General features: G+C 54.9%; 1 protein-coding gene across 1 annotated transcript in view; it reads right to left on the reverse strand.

The window, feature by feature from the left end:
- The window catches only part of TG (thyroglobulin), a 200039-nt gene that overhangs the window by 126964 nt on the left and 51934 nt on the right, over nucleotides 1-21141 (reverse strand). Inside the window, exons 26-33 of the mRNA XM_037166661.2 lie at nucleotides 19787-19978; nucleotides 14543-14707; nucleotides 8783-8848; nucleotides 6877-6957; nucleotides 3173-3310; nucleotides 2317-2490; nucleotides 1045-1156; nucleotides 59-138 (exon numbers count right to left, since the gene is read on the reverse strand). Of these exons, the coding sequence (XP_037022556.2) occupies nucleotides 59-138; nucleotides 1045-1156; nucleotides 2317-2490; nucleotides 3173-3310; nucleotides 6877-6957; nucleotides 8783-8848; nucleotides 14543-14707; nucleotides 19787-19978 (1008 nt within the window). The remainder of the gene's footprint in view (nucleotides 1-58; nucleotides 139-1044; nucleotides 1157-2316; nucleotides 2491-3172; nucleotides 3311-6876; nucleotides 6958-8782; nucleotides 8849-14542; nucleotides 14708-19786; nucleotides 19979-21141) is intronic.

A 21141-nucleotide genomic window follows, 5' to 3' on the forward strand; every position in this document is an offset into this window, starting at 1 on the left:
TTTCTGGACTGCCAAGTGCCCTGCGCAGGTGGGGGCGGGGGGTTGCTACCACTCTCACCTTTTGACTGGGAGACATTGAGAAAGCCAAAGCCAGTGCAGCAGGGGTCCAGGTCACACAGTCGTTCACACTCGAAGAACCTGGTGTGAGAAGAGAAAGGGCAGGCCTGAGGATTTCATTGGCAGCCCAGGACCTGGGACCTGGGACCTGGGACCTGGGACCAGTGCAGGGGGTTGTGGGGGTGGCTGCCTGCAGTCACTGCTACTTCTGGGGGCCTGCTGTCTTTACGACTACCTAACTTGGGGTTCCTCTGGCCAAGATGCACGAGTGGACTTCTGAGTCCCCCCTGCCCTGACCTGAGTTCTGGTTCAGATCACTCCTTCCTGACTCCTGAGAGCTCACTCCATCTGAGCTCTTCCATGTGGGGACCCCACTCATCCTTGGTGTTCTCCTCCCCTTTGTAGAAGCCCACTGAACACGAGTCATCCCGGTGGGTGAAGCCTCCACCTCCCCGGCAACCCCTCGGACTCCGGCTGCACCTGCGCCCTGCTGGCCCCCTCTCCCGGCGCCCTGCCCACCTGCCTCTCACCAGTTTACCTTTGTTGGAAGCTCCCTGCTAAGCCCCAGCCTGGATACTGTGCTTTCCCATCTGACCACCCTGCTCTGAGACCCCAGCCCTGGGCCCCACGCCAGGGTCAGGCTGAGCCCTGGTTCCAGCCCTCCTCCCCCTGCTGCCCTCCCCCACCCACACCAGCACAGGTAGAGCTCGGCCCACTCTGCGGAGAGTCTATCTCATCTCACTTCTTATCTCCATTCTCAAAAGATCTTAAAAGCCACATGACTTGGTTTTACAAATCGACAATCTGGTCCAGAGCAGCCCAATGACCCGCATCCTAGAACACTGCTACCTTTTCCAACCTCTGCTTTGGGTTTTGCAGTTTTTATGATGTCTGTGCCTTTAACGGACACTGTGCCACCTTCTATGTGCCGTTAGGTGGCTTCCTCACAAGCATCAGCTGCGGAGGGTGGGGGGCGGGGCAGCTTACCCATTGGAAATGGGCTTGGCAGACATGGGCACCTTGTTTCGGATGGAAATCCCCGTCAGCTTTCGGAATGGCAGGCGGGTGTAAAAATTCTTCACTTTATCTTGCAGCACAACTACTCGGGGGAAGAAGGAACTTGTATCATTCAGGGAGAAATTGGTTGTCTCCTCAGAAATAGGAGGCTGAAGGTGTATGAACCAGACCAAGAGCTTCCAATGACAGATGCATATTAAACTCCCACCACGATCTCCCTACAACAATAGTGAAGGGAACCCAGTAAAGCCATGCCTCACACACAGAGTCAAGGACAGGGGATGAAACGACACAATTTCCCAAGCCGAGGAAGCACCGAGAAGAGTACGAAATTCAGTTAACAGACCTGAAAACTTTTAGGTCTTTTCTGCAGGAGAAGCCAAGCAGCACCCCCTACACCTTCTGGAATCCCGAAAGGGCTACGTAGGGCAGTGAGAGGATGGGGGTGGGACGGGACAGGCGGGCACAGCGTCCCTGCAGAGAGCAATTAGGTCTCCAGACGCCTTCCCCTGCTTTCTGCGGGGGGGCAACAGCCCTGCCCAACCCACAAGTAGATCAAAGCCTTATTTTCTGAAGATGACCAAAGAGAGAGGGTGTCGTAGGTGCAGCAGGTACAGTTAATGGTGGGAGCGCCACACGGAAACTAGAGGATTCTTTCAGGTCAAGGTACGTGGTTTAAACACTGAGACCCTTTCTCCCGACCTTATTCAGAAGCCAAACCCACAGCCCCCAGCTTCGTGCCCCCAGGCCAGGGAAACCGGAAGTCAGCGAGCTCCCGCTGCACACTCTGGGGCTTCTGGATCAGCCGTAGGGCCCTCATCTCCCGTCTGAGTGGGAAACCAAGGGTCCCCAGGTGCCCGAGAAAGGTCTCCAGCAAAGACGGTAGAACAGAAAATGGAAGAAATGGAGACTGCATAGAGTGAAAAGATCCCCCTGCCCCAGCAAAATAATAGAGTCCTTAATGTCCTCGGAGAGAAAAATCCACTGTACGTTGCAGGGCCCCGGTCGGTGGGGTCTGCCGTGATCCGGTGGGTTCTAGCTGACCTGGCACTTGCGGCAGCTTTCTCTGAGGAATTATTCTCAGAATAATCCCAGGGCAGAATTAGCCCCGACAGTCAACCCGGTGAGTTTTCCAGTGGCTCCCCATCTTTACGACGAGCATGGATAACCTTATTTTCTGTCGAGAAGAGACGCTCTGCACACTTCTGCCCAGCGGTCGGGCCGCTGCCACCACGCGCTCACCTTTCTTCCGGAACAGGGCACTTGGCCGGTGGGGCAGGAGGAGTCTGCAGCCCATGGGACTTGACTCCAGGACGTCGTCACACTCCTGGGCCTCTGGGTAGAGGGTACAGGTGAAGTAGGAGGCGCTGTCCCTTATCTCCGCCAGCCGGCAGAAAGAGGACTCCTGGGCACAGCCTGCAGGCGAGAGGGCATGGGCTCAGGGCCCGGGAGGCCTGCAGGACACGGCTCCCTCCGAGGGGCTCCTGAGAAGCGGAGCCCTGGAGGATTCTTCCTGGGCGGGCCAGAGGCCTGGACCGCTGAGTATATCCAGGCTGGAGGGCCCGAGAGAACCCCTGGGGTTCCGAGAGCGGGAGTCCACGGGCTCAGAGAAAAGGCGGAGTCTCACAGGGAGGGGTGGGCGGTACAGGAGGAGAGAGGGTGCTCCTCCACTGGCTCTCCCCGGGACCGCCTCGGAGACGGTCCGGGCCTTCAGGCCAGAGGCCGCAGGACTGCAAAACCACTGTGAGCTTGGTGAGTGCCATCCCGGTTCCCATTCCTGTGCTGGGCTTCGCCTCGGGCAGGCGCGAGCCCTCTGACGGGCGTCTTTTCCCCAGGTTAAACACCGGGCCCAGAATATGGGTTCTATCTATTGGGTAAAGGGTGGACGAATGGCTGGCTGGGTGGGTGGGTCATCGGTGCTGGGCGCAGAGTAGAAATTAACTACACTATAAGCCTCTTGCAGGTGTGGGTTATGTCCTTTCTTTGTATCACCCATGGTACTAACCCTGAGGTGACCTGGGAGTTATGCCATTAACTTCGACCCTAAATGAGGCCTGTGGCACTGGACCAGCCTCGGATGAGGTGTTAGGACACTTACGAGACAGGCACCACAGGTTTGCCTGCTGCGGTGAAAATGGGGGTTTGAAAAGCCAGTGCCGCTGGCTGGGCAGGGGTCTGTCCCCACCGACAGCAACCGAGCTAAGGTCCACAGGCGCGAAGAGCTCTGCTGCCGCGTCTGAAACCAAAGGAAGGAGTCAACCGCTTTTGTCCTCACATGCACTGTCAAGCAGTGTCTCTCTCCTTCTCAAGTCAATGGAGCTGGGAGCCTGGACAGGCAAGGAAAGTTCAGAAGGCCCCAGAAAGTCCTAAAAGTCAAGTAGTGGCAAAAACCTCAGAATCTTGGTTTGGAAGAAACCTTGGGAGCCATCTGGATCAACTTTTCACCCAAGCAGGACTTTTTCCCATGCTATTTCTGGCCGCCGCCCCGCAGCCCGGCGCAGTGCGTCTGTGCCCTCCACCGCAGCAGCGCAGCCCGTTGTTAGGAAGCCGCGGGGTCCAATCAGACTCCAACTTTGAAGCTTTGATGCCACTCTGTCTTCGGAAGCCTCATGGGACTCCCATCCCCTCCCAAAGGGCAGCCTTCACCTGTGAGGACAGCGGTCAGTGCGGCTCAGCCCCCGACCTGGGAGTCCCAGCCCGTCCATCCCCCAGGCTTTTCTTGTGACTTCAGACACTGTGATCCACAAGTAAGGCTCCTCCTGAGCACCCTGCTTCCTGAAGGCCAAGTACAGGCTCTCCACCTTGGTCCGGGCTCTTCCGAATTTTGAGCCTCATCCCCGGAGCCTGACCTCACTTCCCGAAGCTGCAAACCCCGGTGGCCCCAGCTCGTCACCTTACGGCTGCGGCCACCGCCTGTGTCTGCCTGCACGCACACCTTCTTCCTCACCCGCCGGTCCTCCTGGGCTTCAGGGACCAGGCTGTCCCGTCCTGCTCTGATGGTCAGTGGCTCTACAAACAGGTTCTCCATGCCTGGGGGTGGAGGGATACCTGTGCACCCCAGAGGGACTTACATGGTGGGCATGAAGCAGGTCGAGGAGATGAGCTGGGGCCCAGTTAAACATCCCTGAGTGAATCACAACCCACACACACCCCACTGTGCCTTGGAGCTTCCTCACCAGCAACAGTCCCCAAAGGCAAGGGGGTTAAAAGGTTTATGAGCATCTGCCAAGGCGAGAAGTCTAGTGCTGGCTGACACCCCAGGGACCACGTGGCCAAGCTCTCCTCTAGGCCGCCCCAGCCCTGTGGGTCACTGCATCTCACGTTGCTGTATAGTGGCCTGTGGAACGAGGAAGGAAAAAAGAGGCAGCAGGCCCAGAGGCTCCCCTGAAGTTCCTTCCATCACACTCTGCTCTCAGAGCCTGTGCATAGGCTGTCCCCTGACCTGGGGCCCCTTCTCCCAGGTGCCCCCCAGAAACGTCTGGCAGATCCTTCCTGACCCCTTGAAGACACCTTTCCTGACTTCTTCAGATCGCTTAGCATCCTTCCTCCCCAGCACCCTCCCTTCGCCTGTCCCCACCTCAGCCCTCGTCACCGTGTGTGCAGTGGCTAGCACGTGGGACTCCTCCTAGTCTGTGGAAGCCCCCGTGGCACAGCAATGTGCTCTGGGGAGGTCTGGAGGTGACAGAGCGAACACTGAGCTACCCAGTGTCCCTGGTTTACACAACGTGGTAGGAAGAATCTGCTTTCTTCTAATTCTCTCAAACCTGGCACTCCCCGTGAAGGCAAGAAGGGTGCTCCCGTTACTGTCCCTGCGTGCCTCACTCAGCCTCACGGCAGTGCCCCTGAGCAGAGAGGGGCAAATTCCTCACTGGTTGTGAGTCTGAGAGGCCAGGTGAGCAAGTCCGCAGCCCATCACAGAGGAGCGTGTCCAAGGGCTTTCTGCTGCCGGGCCTTACCACTTCGGGTCCAGGAATGCAATCAGCCGAGAAGGGAAAATGAGCAGAGCTTTGTCTACTCACGCTGAATCCCTCCCAGGTCTGGGGTGGGAGGGGGCAGCTCCCCTTCTGGTGGGGCAGGGTGGGAAGGGGATCCTTCCTCTTGGAACCATGGGGTAGCTTTGTGGATTGTAGACGTGGCCCTGGCGTGGTGTGTAAGGATGGATTTACAGCATTCACGCTGACGTTGCCACATGTCATCTGCCCACCCTCATCGGCACCGCCGAGGCTGAGCTGCCAAACGCCTGGGCGGCAGGGGCGGCAGGACCGTGGGGTGCTGCGCGGGGCCAGGGTAAAGGGGAGGCCACACCCTGATGGAAGGGGCAGCCTGTCGCATCTCATAGGACTCTGGGTACCAGGCGGACATTTGAAGCCAGTGTTTCCAGGGCTTTTTCTGTTTTTGTCTACAGAAGCCGAAAATCTGAATTTTTACATAAAAATCACCCAATTTAAAAATACTGGCTTAAAGAAAAACAGCCAACCCTGCCGATCAAACAAAACCCTTCTGCCCTGCCAGCTCGGGAGTCCCCGGGGCTCGGCTCCCAAGCCCACCCTGTCTGTGCCGGGCGGGAGCAGCGGGTATTCTAGGAGGTCACCCAGGCTTTGGCGTCAGCCGCGCATGGTGTGCGTCCTGGTGCTGCAGCTTCGCTGGTGCCAGACCGGCTTCAACGGGGTGCCCCGGGGCACATACTTCCTAAGGCCTCACATTTCTCATTTGGAACGTGGGAAGACAGGGCCGACTGGCAGAGTTGCCATGACGTTGGCAAGATGATGCCTATAAAGCGCCAAAGGGCCCCCAGGCAGAGCAGGATTTGAACCCCGCTCTCCTGACCTGACAGCCCACACTCTACACCTGACACAATCTCAAGTCCCACAACTCCATGACTGCAGAATGAAGCCGTAAAAGCCAGGCAGCTTTGATGGATGAGCCCAGTTGGGGTGGTTTCTGCACACTGCCTCATCTGGTCTGCACAAAAGGCCCGGAAAAGGGAAGCTACCACTGTTTGGGGGGCACATGGTAAGTACCAGGCAATGCTCCAGGTGTTCTAGCTGGAATGCAACCTGTAACAGCGGGAGGAGAGAGCACGGTACATCCTACATGTGAGGAATCAAGGCCCCCTGTAGGTGAGCAAAGTACCCATGGCCAGTCTGTCTGCGGTGCAATGGGGCGTCTGGCCTGTGAGCCCTGCCTTCTCCCTGTGCCGGCAGACGGGCCTGCCTGCCCTGTCTTCCCCTCCTCTCTTCTCTTCCACCTCTTCCTCCTCCTCTTCATCTTCCTCCCTCCCCCTCTCTCTCTGAGTTTCAGCTCTACCTAAGGAGTAACAATTGTAGATGCTGGAGAAAGAGAAGTCTCGGGCATCACATACATTCTGCCCATTACTGCATGCATCGATACTTTCCACAGCACAGAACAACTCCCTCAAAGGGCTCTCCTAGGTAGCTCACCAGTTAACAATTCCACGGGGTTCACATTTCGCTTACACTCTTCAGGGCTCACCTAGGTAAAGCCAGTGACCCCAGTCGGATGAACCTTGCTTTTTAATGAATGTTGCTGGCTTTGTTCTTATGGCTGTTTTCTTCCCGGGAGCAGGGGTGCCTCTGGAATGATTTCACCCTACTTTCTGTGCCAGCTTCCCCTCGGAGGAGCTGTCCAGACTCAGGGTTGTATAATCGCCCATATCCCTGGGTCACAAGCCGCAGAGTGGAGCTGTGTTCATGGGTCCGCTCACTGATTAGACCCTTCGCATCACTGTCCTGTCTCCACAGCTATTCACCCAAGTTCATACAAAGGGTCTGGGGTTGGTACCTGTTTCTGTTGGCGATGTTGACCTTGGTTCCATGTCCCTTCTACATCCCACAGACTCAGGCCGAGACCCCACATCAGAATCTAGGAGAAGAAACAGAACTGCTGTTTCACTGTTGGGGAGAAAAAGAGGGTCAACCAATGGCACTGGCTGTGGGAGCAGTCCCCCTGGTCTGTGCCAGGTACCTGGGACAAGATCTGGGACCGATCCGGGGACACTGTCTGCACTCTCTGGCCTCATGGACCGTCAGCCAACCTCTCAGTATCAGAACTATTATTGTCCTCAGTAGTGAACTTAGTAACATTCGCAACCCCCTTTAAGGTTAAGGTACTATGGTCATAAATATCAGTCTTTACAACACCCTGCGAAGGTACGGGGCTAAGACTTCCACCTCACTCTCGAAGAAACCGAGACTCAGAGGGGTAAAGTAACTCATCCCAGACATGCCGGTGATAAGCAGACAAAACGGCCAGGTTGGCACAGGAAGTGGGGAGAGGGGGCATTAGACGGGTGGGAAGGGGAGCTTCTGTTTAGGAGGGAAATATCTTGGGGAGAAGCAATCTTGATTTTTCACTAGCCAGTGCGTCGTTTACCGGAACTTTCCGATAACTGGGAAGCACTGGACTTGGAAACAGGGCTCGGGCCCCGCCCCCAGACCACCTGTGCACATTTCACTCAGCATTCCAAGTTGCATTTTTCCTGGCTGGAAAATGAACAAAAATGTCACCCGGTCATGTACTGACCTCATCAGTAGGACTAAAGGAGAAAAGGAGCATACAATCTCATCATATCATTTTAAAATAAAAATAATGATGAGCACCATCTTCTTTCTTTTTCCTCCCCTTCCCTTTCTTCCCCTTCTTCCTTCTGTTCCTCACCATGCACCGCCACCCACCTTAGTCAGCATTTATCATGTGCCGGGCACAGTTCCACGGACTCTGCCCGCAGGCCTTGCCAATGCCCACGCAGCTCTGGGAGGTGAGCACTACTCTTATTGCTGAATTGCCTACAGGAGTCCAAGCTTAGAGAGGCTAACTGATACGCTCCAGGGCACATGGGCGCTAAACAATGGAACCAGAATTCATTCCCAGGCACGCTGAGTCCATTCTCTGGGCTCTTCACACCACAGAAAGAGGTCACTGGTTCTCTCTCTTAGGGGACTAGAGATTGGTAAGGAGGGACCATGGGAAAAGGAAGGGAGTGATACGGAGCCAGGGATGCTTTCCTCGTGCCTCTCACCCAGCGCCTAGGGCCGTGACGTGGACTGGTCTGCCCCTTGCCTGCTCCCCCCTGAGACCCGAAGCCTTATAGGTCCGGGCTGTGCCTCACCCACCCCTCTCATCCCACAGCCCTCAGCCTCACCCCAAATGCCTGCCCCAGTCCCTGGCTCTGAGTGGGCACGTGGTCAATGTTCAGTCAACTCCAAGGAGGACAAACACACAGAGGACACCAGACATGCACTTGGCCGAGCCTCCTCCTTTTACCCCCACCTGCTCAATACATCTGAGTAGCAGGAGCCCAAGGACCACCCACCTGGGGGCGTGTCCCCTCACCCTGACCTCAGGGATCAAGGCGCCTGCGGCCAGGTCCCCTGGGAGAAACGCCTCCTGCAGTTGGCCATGGCCTCAGAGCCCCCATCCAGGGAACAAGGGCAGCCTGTGGTCAGTGAACTGGACCTCACGGAACCAGGGCTTCCTTCCTCCATCCTTCCTTGGTTTCCACACTTTCAGACTCTGGTATGTTATCTGATGAGAGCTGAGGCCCTTCTGTTCCACCCAGAGCATGAACTTGGAAAGAAAATCTACTACTTTCTCTCCATGGGACAGAGAGCCCTGTGAGTGAGGGTTGGGGCCAGACAGGCTCGTGCCATCATCCCCGCCCCCCGGCCCCCACCCCCATGGAGCTTACCTTTCCAGAGGTAAACCTGCTGGAAACTGGTCCAGGAGTCCCGAGTCCCTTCCAGGGGCGAAAGACCTGCAAAAGAGGACGTTCATGGCTATGACCTTGAAAGGAACTGCTCTCACGGGGACCCACATGGCCACACTGCCTCGGTTCCCCCACACTGCCCTCCCCGGGGTGCACCCCTAGCGGCCTCCTGGAGCTCCCTTCCAGCCACCTACACAAAACCAGGGCTGCCAGAGCCCTGGTGTCTTGCTCAGGGCACCAAAGAGACTGTCATGGTGAAGGGTCATGGGCCTGTGACTGAGAGAATCACTTAAGGAACCAGAGATTGGCTTAAAAGAACACAACACCTAAGAAACTTGAGAACTCTCTTAATATTCTGTCACTTAAGTCCCCTGAGACTCTTGCTTCCTTGGACAATGGAGATGGTAATTCTGAGGAAGGGACCAACATGCAGACTGTTTTCTGCAATATTTGACATGCACCCTATTACTGGTCGCCGCCATTACTTAATTTATTTCTAATATTATCACGTTTTCTTTTCTGCCGAACTTCACTCCCCTGGATACTACCCTGGGTAAGACTGGATCTGCTGTGCCGTTTCCTGATGTCCGGTTGCCCCTCCCGTCTCTGTTTGGCCCTGAGATGCCGCCCACTCCCCCTACGGTCTTAAAGGCACAGGACAGAGCTCAGAAAGCACGGATTCTGGCGGCCAACCACCCACACATGGCAGGAGACCGCTGGCTCACAGCTTGAGACCATAAGAATGATCACGTGACCTTTAAGTATTAGTAAGAGCCGTGGATTACGGTAGCCACTGATTATTAGGAACCTTAGCCAGTGACCCAACACCTTAAGAAGCACCTTCCACGCACTGTCTGACTTCAGCCTCATAGGTCAGCATTTAATTTGCAGGTGGAGATCAACATGCTGGATCTCAAATCCCATCTCTCTGGCTCCAAATCCCATGCTCCAATCACCACGCTCAGGAGAAGGTAACATACTATTTTAGAATTCTGTCCATCTCAAATGGCAAACATCCAGAAAGGTTCTTGTGTTTAGAGAGGTGTGTGAGAAAGAGTGAAGAGTTTCAGTTTAACACTGAACTAAATGGAAGACTCAGGTATTAAAGTAATGAGTCCCCACTGCAAGGATGGCCGTACTCCAGGAGTGAGCCCCAAATATTGAGCTGTGCTTCCACTCAGTTTTGCTTCCGAAATGGAAATGAATGGTGATGCTGGAATTCCTCGGGCTGCCCGACACTGAGGCGGTCTCCCAAAAGGGCCCACTCGGAACTCCCAGTCTCCTCCGGGGTGCGGGAGTCAGTTACAAAAACGTGGGCAGTGAAAACCTATGGTGTCGGGGAGACGTGCCCCTGGACCTCTGAAGTTAGAGGACTTACTCCACACCCCACGTAGGAGACCACACCGCACACTCCTGTGACACCAACACAGAGCGGGCCATCTGCTCAGGTTGTGCCATTTCCACTATGAACTTGAGATAACATCTGTTTATTACAAAGGTCAGGCTAGGAGACCTTGAACCTCATCATAAGGGAAATTAAAGAATTTTAAAAATGTATGTTTTTATACCACAATCTATTTGGAATAACTCTTTCAAAACATTATAGACACATTTTTTTGGAAACATAGATATAAAATAAATAAAACTTCAGGCCATGCGTTATGATTCTTAGCCTGTAAAAGTTGGAGAAGTGACTTCTTATCTCTAGGGTACTTGATTGCTCTCGGATTTGAGACTGAAACCAGTAACCACTCTGAGACATAGTTGACCTTGGGGTAACTGAGCTGAGCATTAGATTATGGGCTTCCAACGACTATTCATTCAGATCCCCATGCCTGGCCCTGCCCACGAGCAGCAACCCTTTCGGGAATTCCGAGAGGAGGGCCCGCGCCACTCAGCAGTCCCCACATCTGATGCGGGTGAGTCTCTGAGCCTTGCACATGGTCCTGAGGTACTCGACTTTGTCTGGTAAATGCGACCTGCTTTACGTGGACTGGAAAAAAAATCCCACGTGCCCTCCACTGCCCAGCAGGCGCTCCACACAGAAGCAAGCAGGAATCAGGACCTACTCTGGCCCAGAACGCACTGCACTCTGTTGGGAAGCAGCCCTTGTCATGCCCTTCTGGTCCATCTCAAGACAGTGGAGCCCTGCTTCTTCCAGCCTGGTGAGCCTTAACCTCACCCTTGGTTTGGGCTCATTTCGACACAATTCAATCCAGCGGAGTTCAGTTAAATTCTGCACATGACTGTTAGCACCTTGGTAGAGACAGGGACCACCTGACCAGCATCCACAGCCTACTCAGGCCTGAGAAGCCTTTCCTAACTAAGTTGTGCTTCTGGAAGCTTGTTCTGAGCTCTGCTTAGTGCTGAGCACACAGAAACCCACCATCAATGAAAGCTACTGCACAGAACTGATAGGGTCACCCTGTTTGCAAGGACTCAGCAGACATCGAGTCCGGGGTGATCTGGCGACAATGAACATCGTGGATGCGATGTAAGTTTCTCCACCAAGTTCCCAGCAATGACAGTCACCAATGCAACACAGACGCCTGTGGCAGGGACACCAGCCTGGGCCTTGCCATTGCTCAGTAACAAGAAGCCTTTGCGACTCAGAATAAACCTGGAGTGGCTCCGCCTAGGCCTGTATTTCCTCTCGAATGTCAAGTCCCTAGGGGCGTCAGGGGACATTTAATCTGCCTATTTTTCACTCATTTACACTTCAAGACATTGCCAGAAATGAGACACATGAAATGAGAAAAGAAAGCTCTCAGTCCCAGAGCTTTCTCAGCCTTTTTTCTTAGAAATAGGACGGTCAGTCCAGCCAACACCTAATCCTCGAACACATCCAGAGACGCCCCCTGGAGGCTGAGGAGGCGTGGGCCCTTCGCAGATGCCTCTCAGGTCAACCCAGGCACAAAGGTCAGACAGAAAGGGGCGGGTGAGTGAGCCCCGCACTGACCCCCTCGCAGCTGCCCACGCAGCTCACACCTGGCCCAGCCCACCTGCCCCGTTTGTCCCTTCCTCCAGCCTCCAATCTGGGACATCACAGGTGTCGGCAGGCTGCCCGCTCCCCCATGACAGGACATGCCTCTTAAAGTTGTGACCGTACCCCACATGCATACTTACACACAGGACAGGAAAGAACCCCCAAACTTCAAAAGTCCCTTGGGAGTCGGCGCCCCCCAGGGAGGCCAGACGAGGGCACATTCTTCACGTCTTGGGCACGTGCCAAACACATGCTCCGTGTTAGGCAGTCCACAGCGGACCTATTGCCTGTGACCGTGTCACATGTCCTTCATCGAGTGCCTGTCTTCACCCTGGGCTACCACGCAGAGTGACGGATACCACGTGTTGGGATACCACGTGTTGAAGGTGCGCCACGTAAAAGACCTGCTTGCTCTTGTTCATCCCCAGGAGAAACTAAGTGTCTCGAGAGCACTTACCTGTGTTCTGTATTCTCTGTGCCAGGTTTTGTGCGCAATGGTGTAAATCAAAACATTAATGAGACGCAGTCCAGGTATAAAACACAACAAAAACAGTGACAGGTTTTTAAAAAGGTGACGGTGCCTCACATGGGCACTGTGCGCCGGCCACTCTGGGAGTCCTTCACGTAGGTCTCGGGCCAGTGCCCGAACAGAGACGTGGCTAAGAACGGCACCTGGGAGCCAGACCGCCTGCTGCCGGACCCCGGCCCTTCTACTGACGAGCTCTGGGACCTTGGGGAGACCTCCCTCCCGTGTGCCTCGTCTCTTCAGCTGCCAAACGGGACAGTGGTAATCAGAGCACCGCCTGGAAGCTATGCTGAGGATCTGTGAGTTGATAAAGGAGAGGCCTGAGGGCAGTGCCTGGCTCACAGTGAGCAGGGTGTGAGACGCTGCTGTTGTTATTGCTTTACGACTGTTATTGCTACACGGCTGTTACTGCTATACAACTGTTACTGCTATAAGATTGTTATTGCTTTACGATTGTTATTGCTATCACCCGTTATCGTTGTCATCTCCCTGCATCAGCACACAACACCACTGTGTGATGCGGACTGCCGTTGCCCCATTTTTACAGGCAAGCGATGGAGCCCCATTAACTCGCTCAAGGTCGCAGGCCGGTGTCCAAAGCTAGTGCTCAGCAACCCAGGCAGGCGCTCCGCTGGGCTAGTGAGGGACATGGACAGGCAAGGCCCAACCTCACTGCACTGGCCACTACCTCCCCGACAGAGTGACACTCGGAGCAGGCGCGAAGCTCCGTGAGCTGGCCTGGGAGGGCTCCCGGAGGCGGTGACCGTGAGTCCCCCACTGTGAGGACACTGAGAACTGCAGTCTTGGAAAGCCCTCTGGCAGGCAGGAGGTCGGGGTCTCCCCCAGCCCTCTGAGGGCTCCACCAAGCCTGCCCCTTGACCCCTCTCCAGCTTGTCTCCTCCCCGGGAGGTGTCACCTGCATGCGCGCTCACCCTCCCTCACTCAGAGGTGGAGCCATGGCCTCTCGTTCTGGGTTCAGGTGCTGGTGGGGAGACAACACAGAGAGGAGGTGAGATGAAGCCAGGTCACCCCCAACCTCACACTGGAACAGGAAGAGGCGTGTGGGCAGCTGGGCCCTGTTCTCGCCATATACACGCAGACTCCTCGGGTTGGAAGGAAATTTCCAGGCCTCTAGTCAGGGCTTCTCACACGTATCAGGTGTAGCCTTACCCAGACTGCTTGTTAGAACCAGTTCTAGGGTTCTGGGGTGGGGCCTAGGAGTCTGCATTTCTGACGCACCCCTGGAGACGCTGCACCTGCCGGTCCAGCCACACCGAGTAGCCCTGTGTGGTCAACTGCAGCTCAGGACAGGGCAGGGCCCACACTTCCCACACGGGGATCTGCTGAGAGGGCAGCACAGGGCTCGGGAGCCAAGCCCGGAGACCTGACTGCCCCCGGGCCTCAGTGCTAACGCCCCTGGACCTGTAAAATGAGGGGGTGGGCAAACGATCTCGGAGATGACTTTCGGCTCTAATGCTGAGATTGGGGGAAAGGCTGGAAGAGCCTCGAGAAGGAAGGGGGGAGGAGCAAGCTCAGTGGCTGTTGTGTTGACGGAGCCTGCGGAGTGGGGCCCACAATCCCTGTACCCTATGATTAGAATGGACAGTGAATTGTCACCACAGCGGCATAAGGTGCCCTGGGCATTGGCTTGGGAACAGATGGCATTTTGCCATCACACATTTTCCACAGACTGTGCAGTTCTGGCCACTAAAGGGCAAGTGTATTCCCTGCACCTGGACTTTCAGTCAGGCCACCTGCTCTGCCGTGGCCACTGCAGTCCGATCCAAGCCCAACATTCATGAACCTGGCGAGTCTTTCCTGGCCCTCTGCTCACTCCACCATCCACAGGTGAATGTGCTCATGCCGAAGAAAGATGAGAAACCGGGACGAGAACAGGGCCAGGCCCCTCCAGCCCCAGCCAGGCCCCTCCAGCCCTGGCCAGACCAGCCATCGGCCCCCAGGTACATGAGTGAGCCAGACTGAGGTCAGCAGCGTCGCCCGGCTGAGGCCCCTCCCTCCAGCCAGCCCGCAGCCTGGAGAGCCACCTCGGTGCCCCCTGTGCAACGCTGCTGAGATGCCGTGGGCATGTTTCCACCACGTCTGTGGCACAGCCTCTCTGCAGAAATGCAAACTGCTCAGGGCGTGGGGAGCGCTCCCAGGACAGCAGCAGAACACCTTGCCAGAGAGGAAAACTATTCCGAAGGACCACGGGCAGAAAGCAGGGACTTACTCTTGAACTCCTGGCCTCCCAGACGCAACATCACCTGGCGGCTCCCCTGGTCATATGTCACACCAGGACAGGTGGCATTCGCCTTGGCCTTGGAGGGGTCCCTCCAGTCTTTGATGTTGCAAAGCAGGATGTCGGGGGAGCCAAGCAGCCCACAGATGATGGGACCTGTAGGGTCACGAGAGGGCGGGGAGGTTGATATGATAGGAATAAGCAGAGTCCCCACAGAGACTGACCTCAGTGCCCCTATAGGCTGGGGACAGGAAACAGCTTCTTGGGATTGGACAGGGACCCTGGGGCTCAGGAGCCTGGTTTTAAACTGGGTTGTTCTTCCCTGAGAGTCTGGCTGCTGTCTTCCAGGCAAATTCCCAAAGGAAGGGCAGCCACTACGCCTGCTGACCCTTCTCTCCCTCATTAGAGCCATCCTCCACAGGTCACAGTGACCACGCCGTCTCGTGTGCCACCGTGCGTCTTTCTGCCAGAGCCCGCTGCCCCTGATTCCTACCCCCACCCAACAGCAATCTTGCTGAGACTTCAATGAGCTGACTGGCAGCTTCTCTCCCTCTCTCTCCCTCACCCCCCCCCACACACACACAGAGGATGGCAGTTTCTCTCCCTCTCTCTCCCTCACCCTCCCCCCACACACACACAGAGGAAATCATCCTCAAAGGGACTTAGAAAGGAGTATTCAGATTCAAAGTCAGGAACTATCCCAAATGCAGAACTATGCACCATTAGCACAAGCTCCCCTGGTGGGAAGCAAGCTCCTTGTCCCTGGAGGCATCCAAGCAGAGCCCATGTGCCTGCCTGCCTGGGACACATGGAGAGAAATCCACAACCAGGGGACTGCTTTCTCTCGAGTATGTCTTCCCATTTTGCATTTTCAAAACCTGCCCTAAAAGGACGACTTTGTCTGGTGTCAGGAGGGCCGTCCCCGGTCTGGCTGAATTCCACAGTGACTTTAGCTACATCTCTGCAATGTGCCAGTTGCTACGTATGTGCTTTAAGTGTGTTAATCCCCTTCATTCCTACTGACATTATTATTTCCATTTTCCTGATGAAAAAACAGTCTCATATAAGTTCATTGCCCAAATTTACATAGACCTAGAAATCAAATAATTTATAGATCTAATCAGATGCATAATCATCTTATGTGACTCAGTTGTTCAGATTCTTCTAGAAAAAAATATTTACCACTCCACAAGTCCTAGTCCCTTCCTCTCTTGGCTTATGTCCAAATCCAGATGCAGCTTTAGACCCATCTCTCACCAAAATGTGCCCAGAGTAGAAGACTCACGCACGCCTGGCTGGCAGATCGGACAGGAGTCTGCCCGCCTCCCTCTGGCCACTGCTCTGCTGCAGTCTTTAAAACTCACCAGCAGCAGCATCTCCATGTAAAAAAAAAAATCTACCTTAGAGTTCCTCTAACACAGTGGTTCTCAAGCCAGGGCACCTAGACTGCTACATAAAGAATGCTGGGAGAGTTTTGGAAATGCTCATTCTTTGGCCCCAGCCCCAGAGTTCCTGATACATCGTGGTGGGGAGCGCGGGGGGATTGGTGTTTGTAAATGGCACCACAGATACGGGTGCTTCTAGTACACAGACAGATGCCAAATCCCCTGACCTGCAGGGACCACTTCTCAGATAAGGAGACGGAGGCAGGAAAGGGAGGCGGTCTGGCTGGTGATGAGAACAGGAATGGCCAGCCAGCAGTGGTGTGTCCACCGGGCCCAGGCAGGGGGGCAGTCAGAGCCTGCTGAGGGCCCAGAGGACATCTGAGCACCCGGCCAGCCCGTGCCCCCAGCCAAAACACTCATGGAGTCAAGCAAGTGCGGGTGTACTGTCCCTCTGCTCCCAGACCTCGGGAGAGAAGCCCACGCAGCCTCTTCTCTAGGTGCAGGAGTATCGATGAGAACTCCATGTGTCTGAGAGGTGGGGCCAGCTGGACAGCAAAAGCCACTTTGCTGGTCACACTGCCAGCCCGTGACCCTGGGGCCACAGGAGTCCCTCTGAACCCCACTTCCAAGTAGTCTTGACTGAAACGTAGGTCTGGAAGCATCGTGAATGTTCTTGAATAACTGCCAGTAGAAATTAAGCCATTTAGGGGTTGGAGGTGGGAAGGGGTTGGAGGTGGGAAGAGGCTAGAGGGATTGGAGGGGAGAGGGGAAGAGGGGGAGTCCACCCGAAAGTTAAATGGCTTCCCAGACGGCAGGGGAAGGATGGAGCAGGACCCTGCCCCTGGTCATCAGCGGATCCAGACAAAGCTTTATAGTTAGAACGCCAAGCCCGCCCATTAGACGGGACTGGGAAAAACATCTGCCCAATGTTTTATGTCCGTCTCGGAAAGAGCTTAACTCACAGCTCGGTGAGGCTGCTGTCCCACTCCCCAGAACCCACAGATCACCAGTGACGCTTGCCGGGAAAAGTGATCAGGCCGCCGGCCAAAAGCGGCGTGGAAAAAGGGTTTTGTGGGCCTGCAGAACAAAATAACTCTTCCATATATGATCCTAAGGAAAATGAGCTCAGCCTTTCCACCTTGAAAAGTCATAGTCTGGTGAGTCATCAAACCTCTGGGGAGACTGGTGTCCGCAGAAGAGACATTTAGCTCAAAGGAGGCAGAAGGCTCCCTGGATTTGAAGTGCGGTGTCTCTAAATACATGTATACGTAAAGACGTGTGTACATACATGCATGCTACATACACATGCAAGCATTCGTGTGCATGTGTGTGCATGCATCCATCATCTATCTGTCCTCTGCTTATGTGAATACCAGCATGACGCTCACCATGTAATCACAGAGCACTAAACCTACAAGGAATGTTAGGACACCACTTACCCCCCTCCAGCTTCCCTCCCTACCACTCCCACACAACGTTCTCATTTCAGCCACCACTGACTGCTGTGAGATAAACTCTGCACTTTTCGGTGATCACCTTGGGCCGGGGATGGATGGCAATTTCATCCTGCCAGAAGTTATGATCCACCAGGGAGATGGACAGGTGAGCATGGATACAAAGAGAAGAGGCAGATGCTGTTTCGGGAGGAGAAATCATACAGACTGATACCAAGGGTGGGGAATCTAGCCTTGGGGTTGGGAACAATTAGGATAGTAACACAACTGGCAATAATAATAATAATAATAATAATAATAATAATACAGTCCAGATTCCAGACAGCAGAAGCGGGAGTGAACTTAATCTCCATCCCCAATGTAGTAAGGAAGCAGCAAGAAATGGGAGTGATGAATCAGTGCAGGGGAAGGAGGGGGAGGGACTCAGCATGATTCCCAGATTCTCGGCTGGCGTGCTCTGCCCCAAGACGGGATTTGTAACAGAAGCAGGTTGTTTAGGGTGGAAGCTATCCACCCCTGCAGAGATGTGCTGACTTTGAGACGCTGGCAGGACATCCCAGGTATCTGTGCAGACAGCAGACAAGTGTGGGCACCTGGACCTCTGCAGAGACCCAGGAGGGGTGAGGGCAGAGCTGGCTGATAGTTAAGCTCAAAGGAACGTGCTCAGGAGGCTGCACAAGACAGAGGGGATGAGTGAGAGAAGGATGCTGGGAAAGTCAGGAGAGGCGAGTTTTAAAGAGCTGGGAAGTGGTCAGTGGTGTCAACAGCTAGAGACAGCCAGGCCAAGGAGGATGGGCAGACAGAGCTCTAACTGGGGAGGAGCTACGGTAGGAAAGGAGAGAAACAGAACCAGAGCTGGAGGAAAGACCCAAGGTCAAGAGCTCTGTGATGTTGTGCTCCTTTCAGCTTTTAAGGAGGCTGAGGGTCTAAGAACCTTGGGCATGTGGCATGGGGGCTGGTAGAGGGGGTAGCTGAGGACAGGCGGGGTGGAGAACAGGACTGACAGAGGAGGAAACAGGCTCTCTAGCGCCCACCAAGCAGGGTTTGCTCTCTCAGGAGGAATGCTCTGCAGGCGCTGGATAGGTGCTGGCCTCATCACAGGTGCTACAGAAGGTAGGTGCTTTATGAATGTTTGCTGACTGAGAAGCCCAATGTCACGGTTAATATTCTCCCGAACACACAAAGTCTCCCTGCCTCTATCTCAGCTCGCACGAAGGCCTACCCTGGATCAGACTGTCTTTCTTCTCTCGCCATCTAAGCACTGCCTGACCCACAAAAAAATATCCCATGTGTCTCCTCTTCCAGGAAGCTTTCCCTGACTACCAAGTCCCATTGGTATCTCCCTCCTCTGCACTGCAAGGCTCTCATGGTCTCGACACTCCTGCTGCCTCATTAATCCAGTCTGGCACACAGCAGTGTGTGGTGCATGCTCCCTGGTGGTGGCGCAAACGCATGAGTGGGGGTCGTGGTCCTTTCACGGCACCCCTGTCTCCCCAACCAGGCTCTAAGCTCCTTTTGTCTATTTCCAACACCAAGTACACTGGACTTCGCATATATGGTGGTCACCGGAAGTGAGGTCATGGAAAGACATATAAAGGCTACTTCAAATTGGTTTTAATCTTCAGAATTCTCCATGAGGTTAATGCAACATCCCCATAGGTGGTATAGCTGCGTCCCTGTTACTAAATCCATAGCATACAAGGGGCCAGACCCACGTGGGGCCCGTTGTCTTTGTAACAGCAGTCCCGCAGGAACGATCACCATCTGTGTTATCATCTGTATTTCATGGGCAGGCGAAGTGTAACTTAGTTTAAGCCACTTGTCCAATGGTGCACAGCCAGCAAGCCACAGGGTGGTAAGTGCCTTCTTTACCACCAGTCTGCACAACCAGGAACACGGATTTATTTCTACAGATAGAGGTCCACCCCCACTGTTGAGAGATGACAGAAAGTCCCAGTCCCAGCGATCACAGAACCCGGCATTCTGTCAGCACTCAGCAGACAGCCCTTGAGTGAGTGACCAGGGTGGCCGGGGTGGCCGGCCCAGGCTCCAGACCGGCAGCGAGGCGCTGTCGAAGACACGCCTGGGCTCAGACCCCGGCTCTGTCCCGTGGCGAGCCCTGTGTCTAGGAGCAAATGGTTTAAATTCTGAGCCTCCGTTGCTTAGTCTGTAAAATGGAACTCGTAATACCTCCTCTGAAGACATCAATAAGAAAAAAAATGGTATTACAATGTAAAGGCATGTGCCATGTTGAGAGAGGCACCGTGTGTCCCTGACTTTGTGTGCGTGAATACCCCCTCGCACGTGAATGCGGTCACCTCATGCCCACCAAGTCTCCCTGTTGTACGTCCTGGCTTGTGTGACCCCGCGTTTCCCATCCTTGTCATCTACATTACCTTCGCGGACTTGCGTGAGGATGAAGCCGTCACAGCACGCGTCACGGTCACATGCAAGAAAGCAGAAGAGATGAGCCTCCGTCAGACTGGCCCCTGAGGCTGCGAACACCACGGGGCTGTACATTCCGGAGAGCGTGTTCTGGAAACCAGTTGGTTCGAAGATTTTCTGACTCCTTGTGGTGAATTCTTGGCCTGGGGAAAAGGCAGAAAAAAATGTTTAAAGATCTTAAACCAGTGCAGAGTTTTCTGTGCCATGAAACCTGGGGACATGTCTGTGCAGGCAGGGCGTGGAGCCAGCAGCCAGGACAAATGCCCATGACCCCTCAGAGGGTCTAAAGGTCATGTGTGGAGGGCTGGCACTTGTCACTCTCTGCAGGCTGACCCGCCAATGCTGAGCTCCAACCTTACCCACTGACGCCAGTGCCACGTGCCACGCGCCTCGCCTGCAGGACCTCACGTGCTTCATGCCCCGAGAGTTCCGTTCAACCTGCTCTGCGATCCCGTGTGTTTCAGTAACTCAGCTTCTCAAATACCCTGCGGGGCAGGAAGCCGGGCCCCCAAATGCTGGTTCAGCTACAGTTTTCCCAACACGTCACTGCCTCCTGCCCGCGACCAACAGTTGAAGGTGGAACAGCGGATGCAGAGAGATGGGCCCGGACATGATCCGCCCCAGTCTGCATTCTTCCTCTCGCCTCAGCCTGGCCACTGGCTCCGTCCCCAGTGTGACAACTGTGATTTCCCCTTTGTGCCTCTGGCCCCCGGCTCCATAACTCAGGTGTCCCTACCCTTCCCTGCACCTGCCCCCACCAAGCTACTTGCTTTTACGTTTCCTGAGGTGGGTTCAGTGTGTCTCTTTTTAAACCATAGACTTTTCATTTTCAGTGGAACTGTTACTATTTTCTTAGCCCTCTAGTTAGAGTTTCACAGCTGAGGTGCTGCCTGTCTCTGCCCGGACTCTACTTCTCCATCAGCCCTGTTATTTTCAGAGCATCACTGTGCAAATGTGAGATGATGCATCACGCTACAGCCAAAGTCTGTCCTGCTATTACATCCTTTGTGCATTTGGGGGAAGAGAGCCTCACCAGCTAATGGTGTTGCCTCGGTGCACACAGCTGGTGGGCGGCAGAGAGAATGCCCGAGCCCGGGCTCGTCACCACCCCGGCCTCCCACCACCCAGCATTCACCGTTCTTAACTGCCCCCTGCACCTGGAGCCAGCACAGAGTGTACAGAACGAGGCCCAAGCGCACAAGCTGTGGAACGAGGCAGACCTGAGTGGGAACTCCTACAGCACCCCACGCTAGCAAGTTCCTAATTCCTGAGAGCCTCAGCTTACCCAACTGCACAATGGGGGTGA

This window comes from Artibeus jamaicensis, unplaced genomic scaffold (genome assembly GCF_021234435.1).
Source record: "Artibeus jamaicensis isolate MK-2021 breed Jamaican fruit bat unplaced genomic scaffold, CSHL_Jam_final scaffold_916, whole genome shotgun sequence".
Taxonomy (NCBI): domain Eukaryota; kingdom Metazoa; phylum Chordata; class Mammalia; order Chiroptera; family Phyllostomidae; genus Artibeus; species Artibeus jamaicensis.